The sequence below is a fragment of the Nerophis lumbriciformis genome, linkage group LG10, assembly GCF_033978685.3.
Source record: "Nerophis lumbriciformis linkage group LG10, RoL_Nlum_v2.1, whole genome shotgun sequence".
In the NCBI taxonomy this organism is placed as follows: Eukaryota; Metazoa; Chordata; class Actinopteri; order Syngnathiformes; family Syngnathidae; genus Nerophis; species Nerophis lumbriciformis.
Genome location: NC_084557.2, coordinates 40,976,233 through 40,992,409, shown reverse-complemented (window position 1 = coordinate 40,992,409; position 16,177 = coordinate 40,976,233). Strand labels below are relative to the sequence as shown.

The 16,177-nt window shown below is 40.5% G+C and overlaps 1 protein-coding gene across 2 annotated transcripts in view; it reads right to left on the bottom strand.

Moving 5' to 3' along the window:
• The window catches only part of nell2a (neural EGFL like 2a), a 389,930-nt gene extending 376,016 nt beyond the window's left edge, over positions 1–13,914 (bottom strand). For both annotated transcript variants that reach the window (XM_061969587.2, XM_061969588.2), the window contains exons 1-2: positions 13,043–13,914; positions 12,761–12,892 (exon numbers count right to left, since the gene is read on the bottom strand). In XM_061969587.2, coding sequence (XP_061825571.2) covers positions 12,761–12,892; positions 13,043–13,088 — 178 coding nt within the window. In that variant the 5' untranslated portion in view covers positions 13,089–13,914. The remainder of the gene's footprint in view (positions 1–12,760; positions 12,893–13,042) is intronic.
• Between the last annotated feature and the right edge of the window lie 2,263 nt (positions 13,915–16,177).

Genomic DNA, 16,177 nt, shown 5'->3' with positions numbered 1-16,177 from the left:
CGTGTAAATAAAAACTTCTCCCGATCGAAGTTATGGATACGGCAACAGCAGAAGTCACACTGATGTGCAGGTGTGTAATTAGTTATGAGTCTGATTGAATGCTAAAAACTTAATGACAGACCGCCTTAAAAAACGTAATGAAATTTTAAATTTTTCTATGAACGATAAAACACTGAATATTGAAAAATATGAATGTCACAACCCTTTCGATCGACATATTTTTCAATCTAGTGAAACGCAACAAAAATGCAACAAACAGTGAAATATGAACGCGAAGGGTACAAAATAAACCAACCTACAATCTGATATATCTGATATATCACTAAGCTTTATAACTTTGTTGTGAAAATTTCCTTCCGCGTCTGTGGAAACGCTTCCCACCCACACTGCTTGGTGCCTCGTCTGAGCTGCTGTGACGTCGATTACCATAGTAACTAATTAGATTACCATAGTAACTAATTAGATTACCATAGTAACTGGTACAGTATATCATCCAAAAGCGCAGATTCCAACCATTGAAATACTTAGTATAGTTCAAGACTTACGGTCATTAAAAAACATCACTGCACATCATAATGGCAGCTACACTTTCCATCTTAAACATCTAAAAAAAATTATTTGGGAATGTCCGACGGGCCGCATGTGCCCCCCCGGGCCCTAATTTGTACAGGTCTGTTCTAGACTGTAAACATGTCCACTGTGGAGGACACTACTTGTCAGAAAGTAAACATTATTGTTTGGATGTTTACATTGTCACTTTACAGACACTCAACTGTAAGTGTTTTTTTTTATATATTTACTTGAAACAGTGGATGTTCCTGCACAATTCTTAAAAATACATGTTTGTAGTAATAAGACCATTTTAGCACTATGCTTGTGTTCAACTACAGTGTCTTTATTCTAAACATTCCTGCCACTTCATTTTACACACTATGACATTTTTAAATGTTTTTTTTTGGAGGGGGGACATATACCACAATAATATCGTACCGTGGCCTTAATACCATGATGATATCGTACCGTTAAATCCCTAATAAATTGTGAGTCAAGTTTGCTGAAATGGTGGTAAAGATTACACCTGCTGCTTGTTCAACATCATTGCAAAAACCTGCAGGAGAGAGGAGCATGAAAGCACGGATGTGCAGTAAATGAGTGTCTCCATGGTGAGGGCGCTTAGTATGCACAACAACTTATGGTGTTTGTCTCCGCGGCTCTGCTGCCGCCTGTCTGCCTTTTCTTGCAGCATCTCTCTTGGCAGAGCCTGTGAGCACTCACACCTGCAGACAGTTGCAATTAGGCCTTCATAAACCCTGCTGCCAGCGTCAACAGTTGCCAGTTGCTTGTCATGCTACAGAGCTCTCCGCTGTTGTGCATTCCTCCAGCATAGCTTTACTCTGTGTAGATTCCTTTTTGGCTAACCTCGCGTATTCTAGACACTGTGAGTACTGTTGATGTTATAGTTGTTTTTCCCAACATTGCAACACTCGTTTGGTTTTGTCCATATTCATGTGGCTTCGCCAAATGTATGTTTTATTTTTTCTCCACTCCTTCTGAGTGCACTTTTTTTTTTCCACGTAACCTTTTATATTGTTGTATACTGTCTCTCTCTGCTTGGGGGTCCTACTGCGGCCAAGCCGATCAAAACCAAAAACGAATTTAAATAGGGCTGCCTGCGCCACTTTTGTACTTGTCAATTGAAGTCTTAGTAGATTACACGCAACATGCCCTCTAATAGTATGTAACCCGCTGCCTTTATCCCATTCAGCACGGGAACGCAAACCCTCGTTCACATGAGAGGCGAGTGTGCCGACCACTGAGCTAAATGCAAAGGGCTTGCTAACTCGGTACTAACGTACACATGGCCCCAGTTACAAGTACTATACATATAATTGTAAAGTTTGCACACACTATTTAGCACTTGTCATTTGGATTTTAGTACAAACCCCGTTTCCATATGAGTTGGGAAATTGTGTTAGATGTAAATATAAACGGAATACAATGATTTGCAAATCCTTTTCAACCCATATTCAATTGAATACACTACAAAGACAAGATATTTGATGTTCAAACTCAAACTTTATTTTTTTTTTGCAAATAATAATAAACTTAGAATTTCATGGCTGCAACACGTGCCAAAGTAGTTGGGAAAGGGCATGTTCACCACTGTGTTACATCACCTTTTCTTTTAACAACACTCAATAAATGATTGGGAACTGAGGAAACTAATTGTTGAAGCTTTGAAAGTGGAATTCTTTCCCATTCTTGTTTTATGTAGAGCTTCAATCGTTCAACAGTCCGGGGTCTCTACTGTCGTATTTTACGCTTCATAATGCGCCACACATTTTCGATGGGAGACAGGTCTGGACTGCAGGCGGGCCAGGAAAGTACCCGCACTCTTTTTTTACGAAGCCACGCTGTTGTAACACGTGCTGAATGTGGCTTGGCATTGTCTTGCTGAAATAAGCAGGGGCGTCCATGAAAAAGACGGCGTTTAGATGGCAGCATATGTTGTTCCAAAACCTGTATGTACCTTTCAGCATTAATGGTGCCTTCACAGATGTGTAAGTTACCCATGCCTTGGGCACTAATGCACCCCCATACCATCACAGATGCTGGCTTTTGAACTTTACGTCGATAACAGTCTGGCTAGTTCGCTTCCCCTTTGGTCCAGATGACACGATGTCGAATATTTCCAAAAATATTTTGAAATGTGGACTCGTCAGACCACAGAACACTTTTCCACTTTGCATGAGTCCATCTTAGATGATCTCGGGCCCAGAGAAGCCGGCGGCATTTCTGGATGTTGTTGATAAATGGCTTTCGCTTTGCATAGTAGAGCTTTAACTTGCACTTACAGATGTAACGACGAACTGTATTTAGTGACAGTGGTTTTCTGAAGTGTTCCTGAGCCCATGTGGTGATCTCCTTTAGAGATTGATGTTGGTTTTTGATACAGTGCCGTCTGAGGGATTGAAGGTCACGGTCATTCAATGTTGGTTTCCGGCCATGCCGCTTACGTGGAGTGATTTTTCCAGATTCTCTGAACCTTTTGATGATATTATGGACCGTAGATGTTGAAATCCCTAAATTTCTTGCAATTGCACTTTGAGAAACGTTGTTCTTAAACTGTTTGACTATTTGCTCACGCAGTTGTGGACAAAGGGGTGTACCTCGCCCCATCCTTTCTTGTGAAAGACTGAGCATTTTTTGGGAAGCTGTTTTATACCCAATCATGGCACCCACCTGTTCCCAATTAGCCTGCACACCTGTGGGATGTTCCAAATAAGTGTTTGATGAGCATTCCTCAACTTTATCAGTATTTATTGGCACCTTTCCCAACTTCTTTGTCACGTGTTGCTGGCATCAAATTCTAAAGTTAATGATTATTTGCAACAAAAAAAAAAAAGTTTATCAGTTTGAACATCAAATATGTTGTCTTTGTAGCATATTCAACTGAATATGGGTTGAAAATGATTTGCAAATCATTGTATTCCGTTTATATTTACATCTAACACAATTTCCCAACGCATATGGAAACGGGGTTTGTAGATCAAGCCCTAAATATCTCATGTTTATGTTCTCAACACAGCATTCTTTGTACTCCTCTTGGATGATATCATTGGCTGTGTGTTCTTCAAAGAAACATGTTGTGTGATGACCGAAATTAATCATTCCAATGTATGAATCTTAGAAGTTTGTGTTTGTCATCATTGTTGTACATCGTGTATGCTTTGCACAACTTTTCTGCCTCATCTTGCACAAGACTAATTCAAAAAAGTCAACCACCATAGCAATTACAAACATTTTTATTCCATTCCACTCCACAGATTTCTTTGCCAATTTGTTAACAGCTAAAGAGATGTAAAGCCGGTGCAAATGTGCTCTCTTTAAATATGTTTGTAATGTAATTGGACTATCAAATGATAAAGACGCACCACGGGAAGCTCCGCGCAGACTTTGACAGCGCCGTTTAAGCACACTGCCGTTTACTTAGTAAGGAAAAGATAACATATTTCATTTTCACAGCCAACACCACCCGCCGCCTGATTCACTCCATCATCCGCTTATAACAACTCCACACTGGCAGACACGTTCATCCCTCCACCTCCCTCCAATCCAAAGACTTGTGTCATACATTTTTAAGAGTGCATACATTTGTGTCGCTGCCTAATCTTATTATAGCGCCATGTCGCCACCTTCAAAACTGCAATAATCCCCATGTTGTAGGTGGGGGCGTGCACGGTGGGCTAGTGGTTAGCACACACAGTGAAACCTTAACTTAAGAGTGTTTTGAGATAAGAGCTGTCTCTGGGATCATTTTAATGCTTTGAGTTACAAGCAAAAACCCCGCTATAAGTTGTCATAGCAAATGTCACAGTAAACCCCGAAAGATCAGCCCGAAACATCCTGTCTTACTCGTTGACATTAACTTAAAGCTGGAGATCATGTCTCCGCTTTAAATGCTGGCATAGGGCTGGGCGATATGGCCTTTTTTAAATATATCGATATTTTTAGGCCATGTCACGATACACTATATATATCTCGATATTTTGCCTTAGCCTTGAATGAACACTTGATGCATATAATCACAGCAGTATGATGATTCTATGTGTCTACATTAAAACATTCTTGTTCATATTGCATTAATATATGCTCATTTTAAACTTTCATGTAGAGAGGGAAATCACAACTAAAAGTCTATTTATTAAACAGTTATTAAGCAGTGGCACAAACATTCATGTCATTTCAAAACAGAAAGTGCAAGATTGTCAGAGACATTTTAAAACAAGCTATGAGTGCACTTTTGTGCATGATGTCACTAAGATGACATATCAAAACAACACTAAATTAAAGTGCACTTTTTGTACAGAACGCCACTACAATAGTTAAAAACAAATAAAGTGCACTTTTATGCATGATGTCACACAAGATATTTCTATAACAGTCAAATAAAAATGAGCTGCATAATAGGAAATCAAATCGTTATCACCTTGTGTTGTGGACTATTTTTGTCATAAGGTGTTGATGTGGAGATGGTTGCCTCTGCATTTTGTTGGTGTGGCACCGAACGGAGATGTTGACATGCGGAGTAAGCACTCTTCATTCTCTAGCGGGTGACTTTTCAAATGATGCTACATATTAGCAGTAATGCTACTTTTTGTACGATTGTCTGTTCGACATATTCCCACTTGAAGCCAAACCACCGCCAGACGATGGACCTTGTGCTGTTTTTCTTGGGAATTAATTCTTCCTTCATTTGTGACCAGATTCGCACCTTCTCTCTCTCGTATTACCACTCGCACCACAGCTAACGTTACCCATGCTGCTACCTCTCTGCTCCGAGAGGGCGTATGCGTATGTGACGTATGTAAGAAGGTGCGCTTGCTGTCTGTGAGAAGGAGAGACAACAAAGAGTGGGAAGAGCCTGTAGTGTAATGGCCGCAACTAAAAGCAACTGCGTGAGAACGTATACTCCAATATCACGATATAGTCATTTTCTATATCGCACAGAGACAAACCCGCAATAAACCCGAGTATATCGATATATCGCCCAGCCCTATGCTGGCATATCACAAATGTACTGCCATAAAAACAAGATTTGCTTTGTAAAATGAGCGAAGTATTCATTGTTTTTAACGAGAATAAGAGTAAATGTTCTCACACTTTACATTTTATCACTGGCATTGTTTTTGCGAGTGACCCACTTCCGGCTGTAAAAACACGAGTGATGATGTCACGACTATTGTCGACAAATATAATTGTCGGTGACAAATTGTATTGTCAACATTTGTTGATAGAGATGTCCAATAATATCGGCCTGCCGATATTATCGGCCGATAAATGCTTTAAAATGTAATATCGGAAATTATCGGTATCGGTTTCAAAAAGTAAAATTACTGACTTTTTAAAACGCCGCTGTACGGAGCGGTACACGAACGTAGGGAGAAGTACAGAGCAGTTGCGTCTCCCAGACAGCAGCCCCTCCCCTCTCCCCTCTGCCACACACAACACAGGCGTTGCAGCACGACTGCAGCATGAGAGGTTTACTGGCGACGCTTGATGACCTCATCAAACCGCCGCGAGCGCAGCATAACAACAACCAGAGTGTGTTGTTGCCGGTGCTGTAGCCGTGGCTAACAAGCCAGCTCGCTCGGTGACTGACTAACAACACCATGTCTATGGTTTGGGATTATTTAAAAGTGTGTTTGACGCATAAAAAACTGGCAATTTGCAAAGACTGCAAAAAGTTGGTTATGCGAGGAGGAACCAAGACGTCTTCCTTTAGTACGAGCAATTTGATCTCCCGCCTCTTCAACAATCATAAGGATATGCGGAAGATGGATGAAAAGCAAACACCGAAAAAAAGTAGTACCACACAGTTGTCGCTTAAAGACTCCGCCGAGAAAAAACAAAAATACAACAAAAAACACCCCAAGGCGAAAGCCCACGTTGTGGTCAGGGACAATGCACGCAGTATGTCAAAAGCTGCGGTGGAGTTTGGTGTGGCTAGTCTGCCCTGCATGGCGCACACTGTGCAGCTTGCAGTGAACGGAGGTGCCCTGTCTCAACGCAGCATTTCAGAAGCTATGTCTGACTGCTAGGCCACTTCAAGCACTCACCACTAGCTTGCAGCACATTTCTGTTGCTCATACAAATACGTTAGAGCAGGGCAGATTGAGCCCAGTTTATAATTTCCTGTTATACAGTATATATTATTGTTTACTTTATTACTTTAGTATACTCTGGACTGAAGCTGTGTGCCTTCATTGTTTTTGTAGATGTTGTTTTGAGACATGTTTAAAAAAAAAATAAAAAATGCACTTTGTGAAAGTCAAAGTATAGTATTTCCCATAGTTGTAGTGGGTATCAGGATTATCTCAGGGAGAGCATATCCCAAATTCCAAGCTGCTGATTTTGAGGCATGTTAAAAAAAATAATGCACTTTGTGACTTCAATAATAAATATGTCAGTGCCATTTTGGCACTTTTTTCCATAACCTTAGTTGATTTATTTTGGAAAACCTTGTTACATTGTTTAATACATCCAGTGGGGCATCACAACAGAATTAGGCATAATAATGTGTATATATCGGTAGATATCGGAATCGGTAATTAAGAGTTGGACAATATCGGAATATCAGATATCGGCAAAAAAGCCATTATCGGACATCTCTATTTGTTGACAATGTCGACTATTCGTTGCAGCCCTAATACGCATACTATTTTACTTGCTGAGAATGGAAACTGCTCCAGCTGCTCTCAAGTCAAAGTCTTAACTTGCTACACCACAACAGTCTGATGCATCAGGAAGGTGAAATTGGCTCTTACGTACAGTATATTGTCGTAATGTTTTTGGAGCATGAAGGGAGGTATTCCAATGTTTTTGTTCATTTTCACATAAAGCGCCCTGTTAAATATTAATTGCCATTTTCTCAGCTGTTTTTTCAGGGAGAGTTAAAAACAATAACAAGCCAACACGCCATGGTGCGTTCAATGGAAACTCGACAGTATGAGCTACAGCTTGTTAAAATCAATTTAACATTATCCAACTTGGAATTACAAGCTGGAAAAGTGGGGCTTTTCAGAAAACCTCCGGGGCTTGATCCCAAGTAGGACTCCCCTGCGTGCACACAAGCCTGGCGGATGTCCGCTTTGAGTACATACCGACCTTTGCGAACCGTATTCCGTATGTTTAGGCCTTAAAAGGGTCCTATTATGCAAAACCAACTTTTTTTACCTGTTGGTACTTGTTTTTGTGTACTTGGGATTCCCGAAAATTTTAAATCAAACCATGGCTGGAGGCATGGCGGAGATAATTAGACAACAATCGTCAGCTGATATAGGTTCACCCTGTAAAGGTTTTGTGCAAGTCCGCCATTGTATTCAGTTGTAGTCAATAAGTTCCTTATTTTTCTCTATGTTGTTGTGGGGCAGACTGGCTCGTACATGCACGTTTGTCAGTGGACTCCATATGGAAGCGCTAAAAAAGGACAAAATGGCTGGTGGGCTGAAGGATTGGCATGGAGGAGGGATTCGGCACATAAATAAGACATAATGGCGCATTCTGAAGAGACAGTCAGAAACATATTCGTTTCTCAGCTTTGGTCAGTATGGGCCAAAGTGGTACTCAATTGTAAAACAGTTTTCCACCACTTGTGGCAGTAACGACAATAGCAAACAAACAGAAGAAGTCTGGAGCTGAAGTCATTGAGATGTTTCTTAAGTGCAAAAACTATGACTAAAGTGGTGAAGCTGTATTTTCATTTTCACTTCAGTTTTATTGACAGTTTAGTTAAGAAACATATACTATTATTAATTTAGTTATAATGTATCTATTTTAGCACTGTGTAATTGTATGTAAGTTTTTATGAGTTCCTTCTTTGCAGTATATTTGATTTGTACTTATTTTTGTAATCATTCTGACCTTGATCTTTCTGATTAACATGGTTTTAGGGCTGCAACTAACAACTAATTTGATAATCGATTAATCTGTCGATTATTACTTCGATTAATCGAGTAATAATCAGATAAAAGAGACAAACTACATTTCTATCCTTTCCAGTATTTTATTGAGAGAGAAAAAGAAGCATACTGGCACCATACTTATTTTGATTATTGTTTCTCAGCTGTTTGTAAATGTTGCAGTTTATAAATAAAGGTTTAAATAAATAAATAATTTTAAAAAAAATAATAAAAAAAATAAAAAAAAATAAAAAAAAGTTGCCTCTGTGCATGTGCATAGCATAGATCCAACGAATCGATGACTAAATTAATCGCAAACTATTTTTATAATCGATTTGAATCGATTTAATCGATTTGAATCGATTTAATCGATTAGTTGTTGCAGCCCTACATTGTTTCATATCATTTGACAAGGTTGTAAACTGTAAGTATCTTAGATATAATTAATGAATACGACCAAAATCAAGAGTAACATTACCAATTCAGTGTTAGTAAATAAGTGGGCTCCGGGCCCCTCTGTAATGGAAAAGTTGGGCCCCGAGGTCAAAAAGGTTAATGATCTGTTACACCAGATCATTATGAGTTACTTGGTATTTTCCTGTGTTTAGTGTTTAAATTCCTGTCTTGTGCTTTTATGTTGGTGGCACTTCCGTTTTTGTGTTTCCTTGCAGCAACTTGACTCCTGCCTTTGAGCGCTGCTTCACACACCAGTGTGAAGCAGATATTGACGATTAGGACTATTTAGGTTGAGTGGTGACCACTCTTCGTTGTTGGGACTTAGTGAATGTTAATTCGTATGTATGCTTCTCCTGCCGCACTTCTCTGCGTGTAAGTCTTTGCTGTGCTCCAGCATTCTGTTTTGTTGACTGTAAGTTTTAGTATGTTTTGGTCACTGGATTAAATAAATTTTTACCTGCAAACTACCTTCCTTGGCTTTCTGCATTTCTGGGAACCACCAAATATGGCCGTCATGCGGCTCAAGCGTCACAGTTAGGAATCCATGATCTTAACCACAAGGAAGTCAGGGGGCCCTAATATGCAAAACCAACGTTTTTAACCTGATGGTGCCCGCTTATGCGTATTTGAGATCCCTATAAGTCTCGAATATCTCAAATCAAACCATAGAGACATTGCAGAGATTTTTTTTCAGATAATCTTGACTTCCTTCATACTTTTGACAAACAAGCCTTTTGGAATTTGCTCTGTCCTGTGACATTTCCTGCCCTATCTCGTCAGCAGATATCTCCATATAAGGTAAAGTGTTACCCAGAGAACTTAGCCCGCGTCCGCCATAGTCCACGCTCTAATCAATAGGCTCCTTTTTTTTCTTTATCCACTAGTTGTGGGGCAGACTCGCTCGTACATACATCTTCTGCTGTTGCCATTTCAAATACAAAGTAGCGCAGAGTTCTAACTTTTATCTGTCCGTAGTCTCGCTACGGAAGCGCTTAAGCCTACAACAAGGATGACGTAGAGAAAACGCAGTCGAGGTGGAGGCACGTAAATAAGACCGCCCACAAAACGGCGCATCCTGAAGAAACAGTCAAAGTCTGTAAAACATAATCTATGCAACATTTTGACCAAGGAACCACCATTACATGTTATGTAGACCACAAGGAAGAGTTTTAAATGAAGAAAAAATTCATGACCCCCTTTAAGTACGCTCACATGAACTCTTTTGCAGTTTAGTTCACATTGGCACAAATGTGAATGCTACACAAGACTAGGGTTGTACGGTATACCGGCATTGGTATAGTACCGCGATACTAATGAATCATATTCAGTCTCCCACCCTAACCCCCTCGTCATCTTCACGTCATTACATTGCTGGTTTTACGAGCAGAGGAGCATGTTCGGCAGCACAAAATCATGGAGTATTTACAAGCAGACGCAGTGTGGAGACAAAAAAAGAGAGAATGGACGCATTTTAGCCTAAAAACTAAAGATAAAGGTGAAGTTATAACACTAAAACGCCCTCAGGAAGAGGTGCTTTAGACATGGCTAGCTAGCTAGCGGCTAAAGTCCAGCTGCAGTCGGCAGTGTTTTAGCTACTTCTTAATCACTAATCCTCGCCTCCATGGCGACAAATAAAGTAAGTTTCTTACATGTACCATTATCAATTCAGAACGAGGAACAGCTAAACATGCTTCACTACACACCGTAAAAATGTAAACAAACGCCATTGGTGGATCATCTGACATCCACTGTAATGATACCAAGTACAGGAGCGTATCTAGTCGATACTACTATGATTACATCGATATTTTTAGCATCACAAAATCTTTTTTCGTTTTTAAAAAATGTATATTATGTTTATAAACTTAGGAAATACGTCCCTGCACACACGAGGACTTTGAATATGACCAATGTATGATCCTGTAACTACTTGGTATCAGATCAATACCTAAACTTGTGGTATCATCCAAAACTAATGTAAAGCATCCGAACAACAGAAGAATAAGTGATTATTACATTTTAACAGAAGTGTAGATAGAACATGTTAAAACAGAAAATAAGCAGATATTAACAGTAAATGAACAAGTAGATTAATAATTAATTTTCTGCCACTTATCCTTAATAATGTTGACAAAATATTAGAATGGAAAATGACACAATATGTTACTGCATACGTCAGCAGACTAATTGGGAGCCTTTGTTTGCTTACTTACTACAAAAAGACAAGTTGTCTTGTATGTTCACTATTTTATTTAAGGACAAAACTGCATATGTTGAATGTATCCTCTGAGTTTTTGTTAAAATAAAACCAACAATGCAATTTTTTGTGGTCCCTTTTATTTAGAAAAGTATCAAAAAGTACCGAAATGTATTGAAATACATTTTGGTACCGGTACCAAAATATTGGTATGGGGACAACACTACACAAGACACACCAAAAGACAGCCAAATGGATGCAGAAATGACAAATGTGTTAGAGAAAATGCGCAGCTCTCTCTCTGAGCAGGTGTGACAACAGTGCTCTTTAAAAGTATATTTCCAAAGCTTTTCGCAAATAATCCAAGCTGGTAAATACATCAAAATTATAAAGATAACATTTGAGTATTTGAGTTGCGGCACAAATAATGTCACAAAATCTGCCAAATGAAGTCCTTACTTTATACATATGTTCTTGGCTGCACATTCTTTGGTCACCTGGGATAGGCTCCAGCCCACCCGTGACCCAAATGAGGACCAGTGTTGGGACTAACGAGTTACAAAGTAACGCGTTACTGTAACGCCGTTAGTTTCGGCGGTAACCAGTAATCTAACGCGTTGTTTTTTTTTAATTTTACGTTATTTTTTATGTAGTATCGGCTAGAAACAGAAGATCTGAGTGTGTTTTATTGTAGCGCTGCGGTGAAAAAGAAAAGGCGTGCTTTGTGCGGCTCCCAGACCGTAGTTGAGGGGTGCAGGGGAGACGTTCCTCCAGGGCCTATGTACTTCAGGGCCAACAACCTTCACTTTACCCGGAAGTGGGTCTTTACAGCTGAGGGTGAATGACGAGGTCGGCGGTTTGTTGCAACTTTGTGACTTTATTGGACGCAGCCATCCACCAAGCTAGAGCACCTGCAAGCACTCACTGTCGCCGTTCCCTCACCTCTCTCACCCACTCACTCACTGACGTCACTCACCTCACATGCTGTCATATCTTAAAGGGACACACACACACACATACGCTACTCTCATAACAACTAACAAGACATCATGGTGAAGCCAGAAGTCGAGTTTCTTAACATGGAGACATTCTCAATACTTTTCTTTTGTCGAGCACAAACAAAATAACATTTTAGTTAAATGTAAGTTGTGTCTTGGATCAAAGATCCTATCTACTTAAAGTTAAAGTTAAAGTGCCATTATGTTGCAGCTATTTAAAATAGTTTTGTCAATTTGTTCTGGCCCTTTGAAACATATCTTTGTCTTTGTGTGTTGTATGTAGACCACATTGCTTAGCAGAGTTCAGTGATGCAAATGCATGTCAAGTTTATCAACATAGTGTATTATTCTCCACTGCAATAACAATACTGAAATGAAGGCTAAAAGGGCATTAATGGAAACCTTAAAAAAAGAAGGGAAAAAAAAGAAGTAACTAGTTACTTTTCACAGTAACGCATTACTTTTTGGTGTAAGTAACTGAGTTAGTAACTGAGTTACTTTTTGAAATAAAGTAACTAGTGACTGTAACTAGTTACTGGTTTTCAGTAACTAACCCAACACTGATGAGGACAAGCGGTACAGAAAATGGATGGAGGGATGTTGCATCAAGCAATGGTGTTATATTACAAACTGTGGTGTCACCCTACCTTGGAAGTGGAACGCTCTGGACTCCCTGTGGAAGCCTTGGACCTGAGTAACTCCATCAAATCCATGTCCAGGCATTAGTAGTTCATCAAACACACTGATGCGCAGAGCTGGGTCCACCCCGAAACCTTGCACTAATTTGCGAAAAGATAAAAAAAAAACATGTTTTAAAAAACGGGTGGCTGGGAAGGATTTTAGAAGGGCTGCTTGGCAAATGCTTGAAAACAACATATGAATTAATGATGTTGCAAGATGGATCAGAGTGAAATAGCAAATCTCCTTACCTGAGCCAGAAAAGCACACAACCAGAAGAAGCTGTAACAATCCCATGGTGAATGTAGGTTTTTGAAAAAATTAGTCCATATTTTGGCCACTTCTGGGAGATGATCGGTTTATTTGCAATCCCGGATGCTGAGCGGGGGCATCATCCAAACTTTACATGCCCCGACGATGCCGATGATGATGAGGAGGAGGATCTAAACAACAACAAAATATTCGCAACGAGGATGAAGTCAAATGTTATTCCACGCAAGATGCGTGGATGTGCTCCATCGGGCGCCGCTCTCCAGCACAGGTGGGTGCACAAAGGGAGATGACGATGTCTTCAGCAGCTCAACAGACGCTCCTGCCGCGGCGTGGAGGGGAGAGAGCTGCGGCCGAGGAGGGAGGAGGCGAGGGCGGGTAGGAGGGACAGACAACTTCCCCCCTTCCTTCCTTCCTTCCGTCCTGAAGGACGCGAGTGGGGGGATCGCGCCCCCTGGCGGCAAAACGCTATACAACTCTCCCAACATTTAGTCGTCGCAACACTTTTGTTCTTATATTCACATTTCTTCGACAAATATCAGTTTGAATATTAAACCTAATACATTGTTGATTTAACAAGACAACCATTGACTTGTACATTGTAGGCACACATGTCACATTAGCTACTGCGAGCTAGCATGTTAGCATCTGGGAAACCAAGCCTTTGATTGATATCAATAAATAGTCCAAAATAAATAAAAAATGTCTTACTCAAAATGTGTTCCCCTTTTCATCTTGTTTTGTCGCAGTCACGCAAACTAACTCCGACAAAGCCGTCCCTAGCTCAACATCAAGTTTCAAATGTTGCAGCTTAGTAGTAATGGCCACAAAACAATCAAGAGTGCACTGTTCAGTATCGTGGCCTCTGATTGGCCCAGCCTAAGGCCGCTTGACTATATGGTATTAAAACACATGTGTCAAACTCAAGGCCCGGGGGCCGGATGTGGCCCGCCACTTAATTTTATTTGGCCCTGGAAAGCCTGGAAATAATATGTATCAATAAAGTACTGTAACTTTTCTTATTAAATGTATTATTTCTTTATATTTTGGGAGAAAAAAAAATGTATTCCATGTAATTGCAAATTATGTTAACCTAAATACTGTCTTATTATGCAAAAATATATGATGAAAAATTCAAATATTTTTTTTAAAATATAAATAAATACTACTAATAATAATAATAATTTCAAAGCAAGTTATCCATCAAATTGTGCAATGTAAAAGGGGCAATTAGAGATGCGCGGATAGGCAATTATTTCATCCGCAACCGCATCAGAAAGTCGTCAACCATCCGCAATCCACCCGATCTAACATTTGATCAGAACCGCATCCGCCTGCACCCGCCTGTTGTTATATATCTAATATAGACGATGCAAGGCATTAGTGAGGTTATAAAGCTTTTGCCTGTTAAAGAAAGGAGACTGATCCAATGCAGCACAGACATTCGCGTGCCACGCTGTCACGACCCAGACGCACACCAGTGCGCAATCATATGGGAGCCGCGCTGAGCGCACCTCCAAGCGCGTCTCGCTGCCGGCGACGGCCGGGTAAATGGGCCCGACGCTCCAGCGCCATCCATTTTCAGGGTTAGTTGATTCGGCAGGTGGGTTGTTACACACTCCTTAGCGGGTTCCAACTTCCATGGCCACCGTCCTAGCTGCTGTCTATATCAACCAGGGTGAGCCCCACCCCTTTCGTGAGCGCACTGCGCGCGGAGTGACCCCTGTTACGCGCCCCCGGCAACAGGGGTGGCGGGCAGGTAAGCTGCGCGGGCGGAGCGCGCGAAGTGACCCCTGTTACAAGCCCCCGGCCACGGGGGTGGCGGGCAGGTAAGCTGCTTACCTGCTGCGCGTGACGCCGGCCGCGGCGAAGGCAGACGAGGCGGGGTGTCGGTGCGGTGGGCGCGGTGGTGACCCTGGACGTGCGTCGGGCCCTTCTCGCGGATCGCCTCAGCTACGGCTCCCGGTGGGGCCCTCTCGGGGGGAGGGGCCTCGGTTCCGGACCCCGGCGAGGCGTCCCTTCTCCGCTCCGTAAAAGTGTCCATCTCTTTTCTTTTTTTTTCTTCTGTTGTGGCATATGCAGCAGGTGCCTGCTCGTTTTTCGTATGTGGGTAACAACATTTAACTATGTATATATATTTCCGAATTGGTTTAACTGCCACCCGCCTGAATCTATTTAAAATCTAATTTTTTTTTATTTCAACAACCCGACCCGACCCGACCCGCGGATAAAATCAAATTTTTTTTTATTTCTTCCGCCCGATCCGCGGATAATCCGCGGACTCCGCGGTTGTGCCCGCAAACCGCGCATCTCTAGTGGCAATAGACTTAGACTTCCTTCTTATTGTCATTCAAATTTGAACTTTACAGTACAGATAAGAACGACATTTCGTTGCATTAGCTCATGGTAGTGCAGGATGACAAAGCAATAAGGTGCAGATATAAATAAATAGATTACTGTACAGATAAATATATTGCACATTTGCATATGCATCCAGGTTTATGGATGTGTGTTATATTGTCTTTATATTCCAGCGAGTTAATCCATTTTGGGGGGGAATTGAGGGGATTATTATGATAATTTAAGTGATTATTATCTAAATTTATATAAATAAATACTAATAATAATAAATTCAAAGCAAGTTATCCATCACATTGTGCAATGTAAAAGTGGCAATAGATTTCATGGTAAAATTGTGAAATTTACTGTGGTTTTTACAGCATTTTTCTCTAAATGAAAAAACTGTACTTTTTTTTACTGTATTAAACTGTGGTGCCGTCTTGACATTTACAGTAATAAGCAGAAACATCTACAGTTGTTGATTTGCAGTAAAAAACAAACAAACAAAAACTGGCAGCTCAGGTTCCAAAATGTTACTGTAAAATTGCACTTTTTTATTTACAGTAAAAAAAACAAATTTTACAGTAAAATGCTGGCAACTGAGCTGCCTTTTTTTAACCATAAAAACAGCAGTACTGTTTTTCCATTTACACTAATATACACTAAATTTTGAGGTGAAATTTTTGCACCTTACCATATTTTTGTATATTTTAGTTTTTTTTTTAAATCAACTAATAAAATGCATAAAACAATTGATTACATGGACTCTGTGTAGT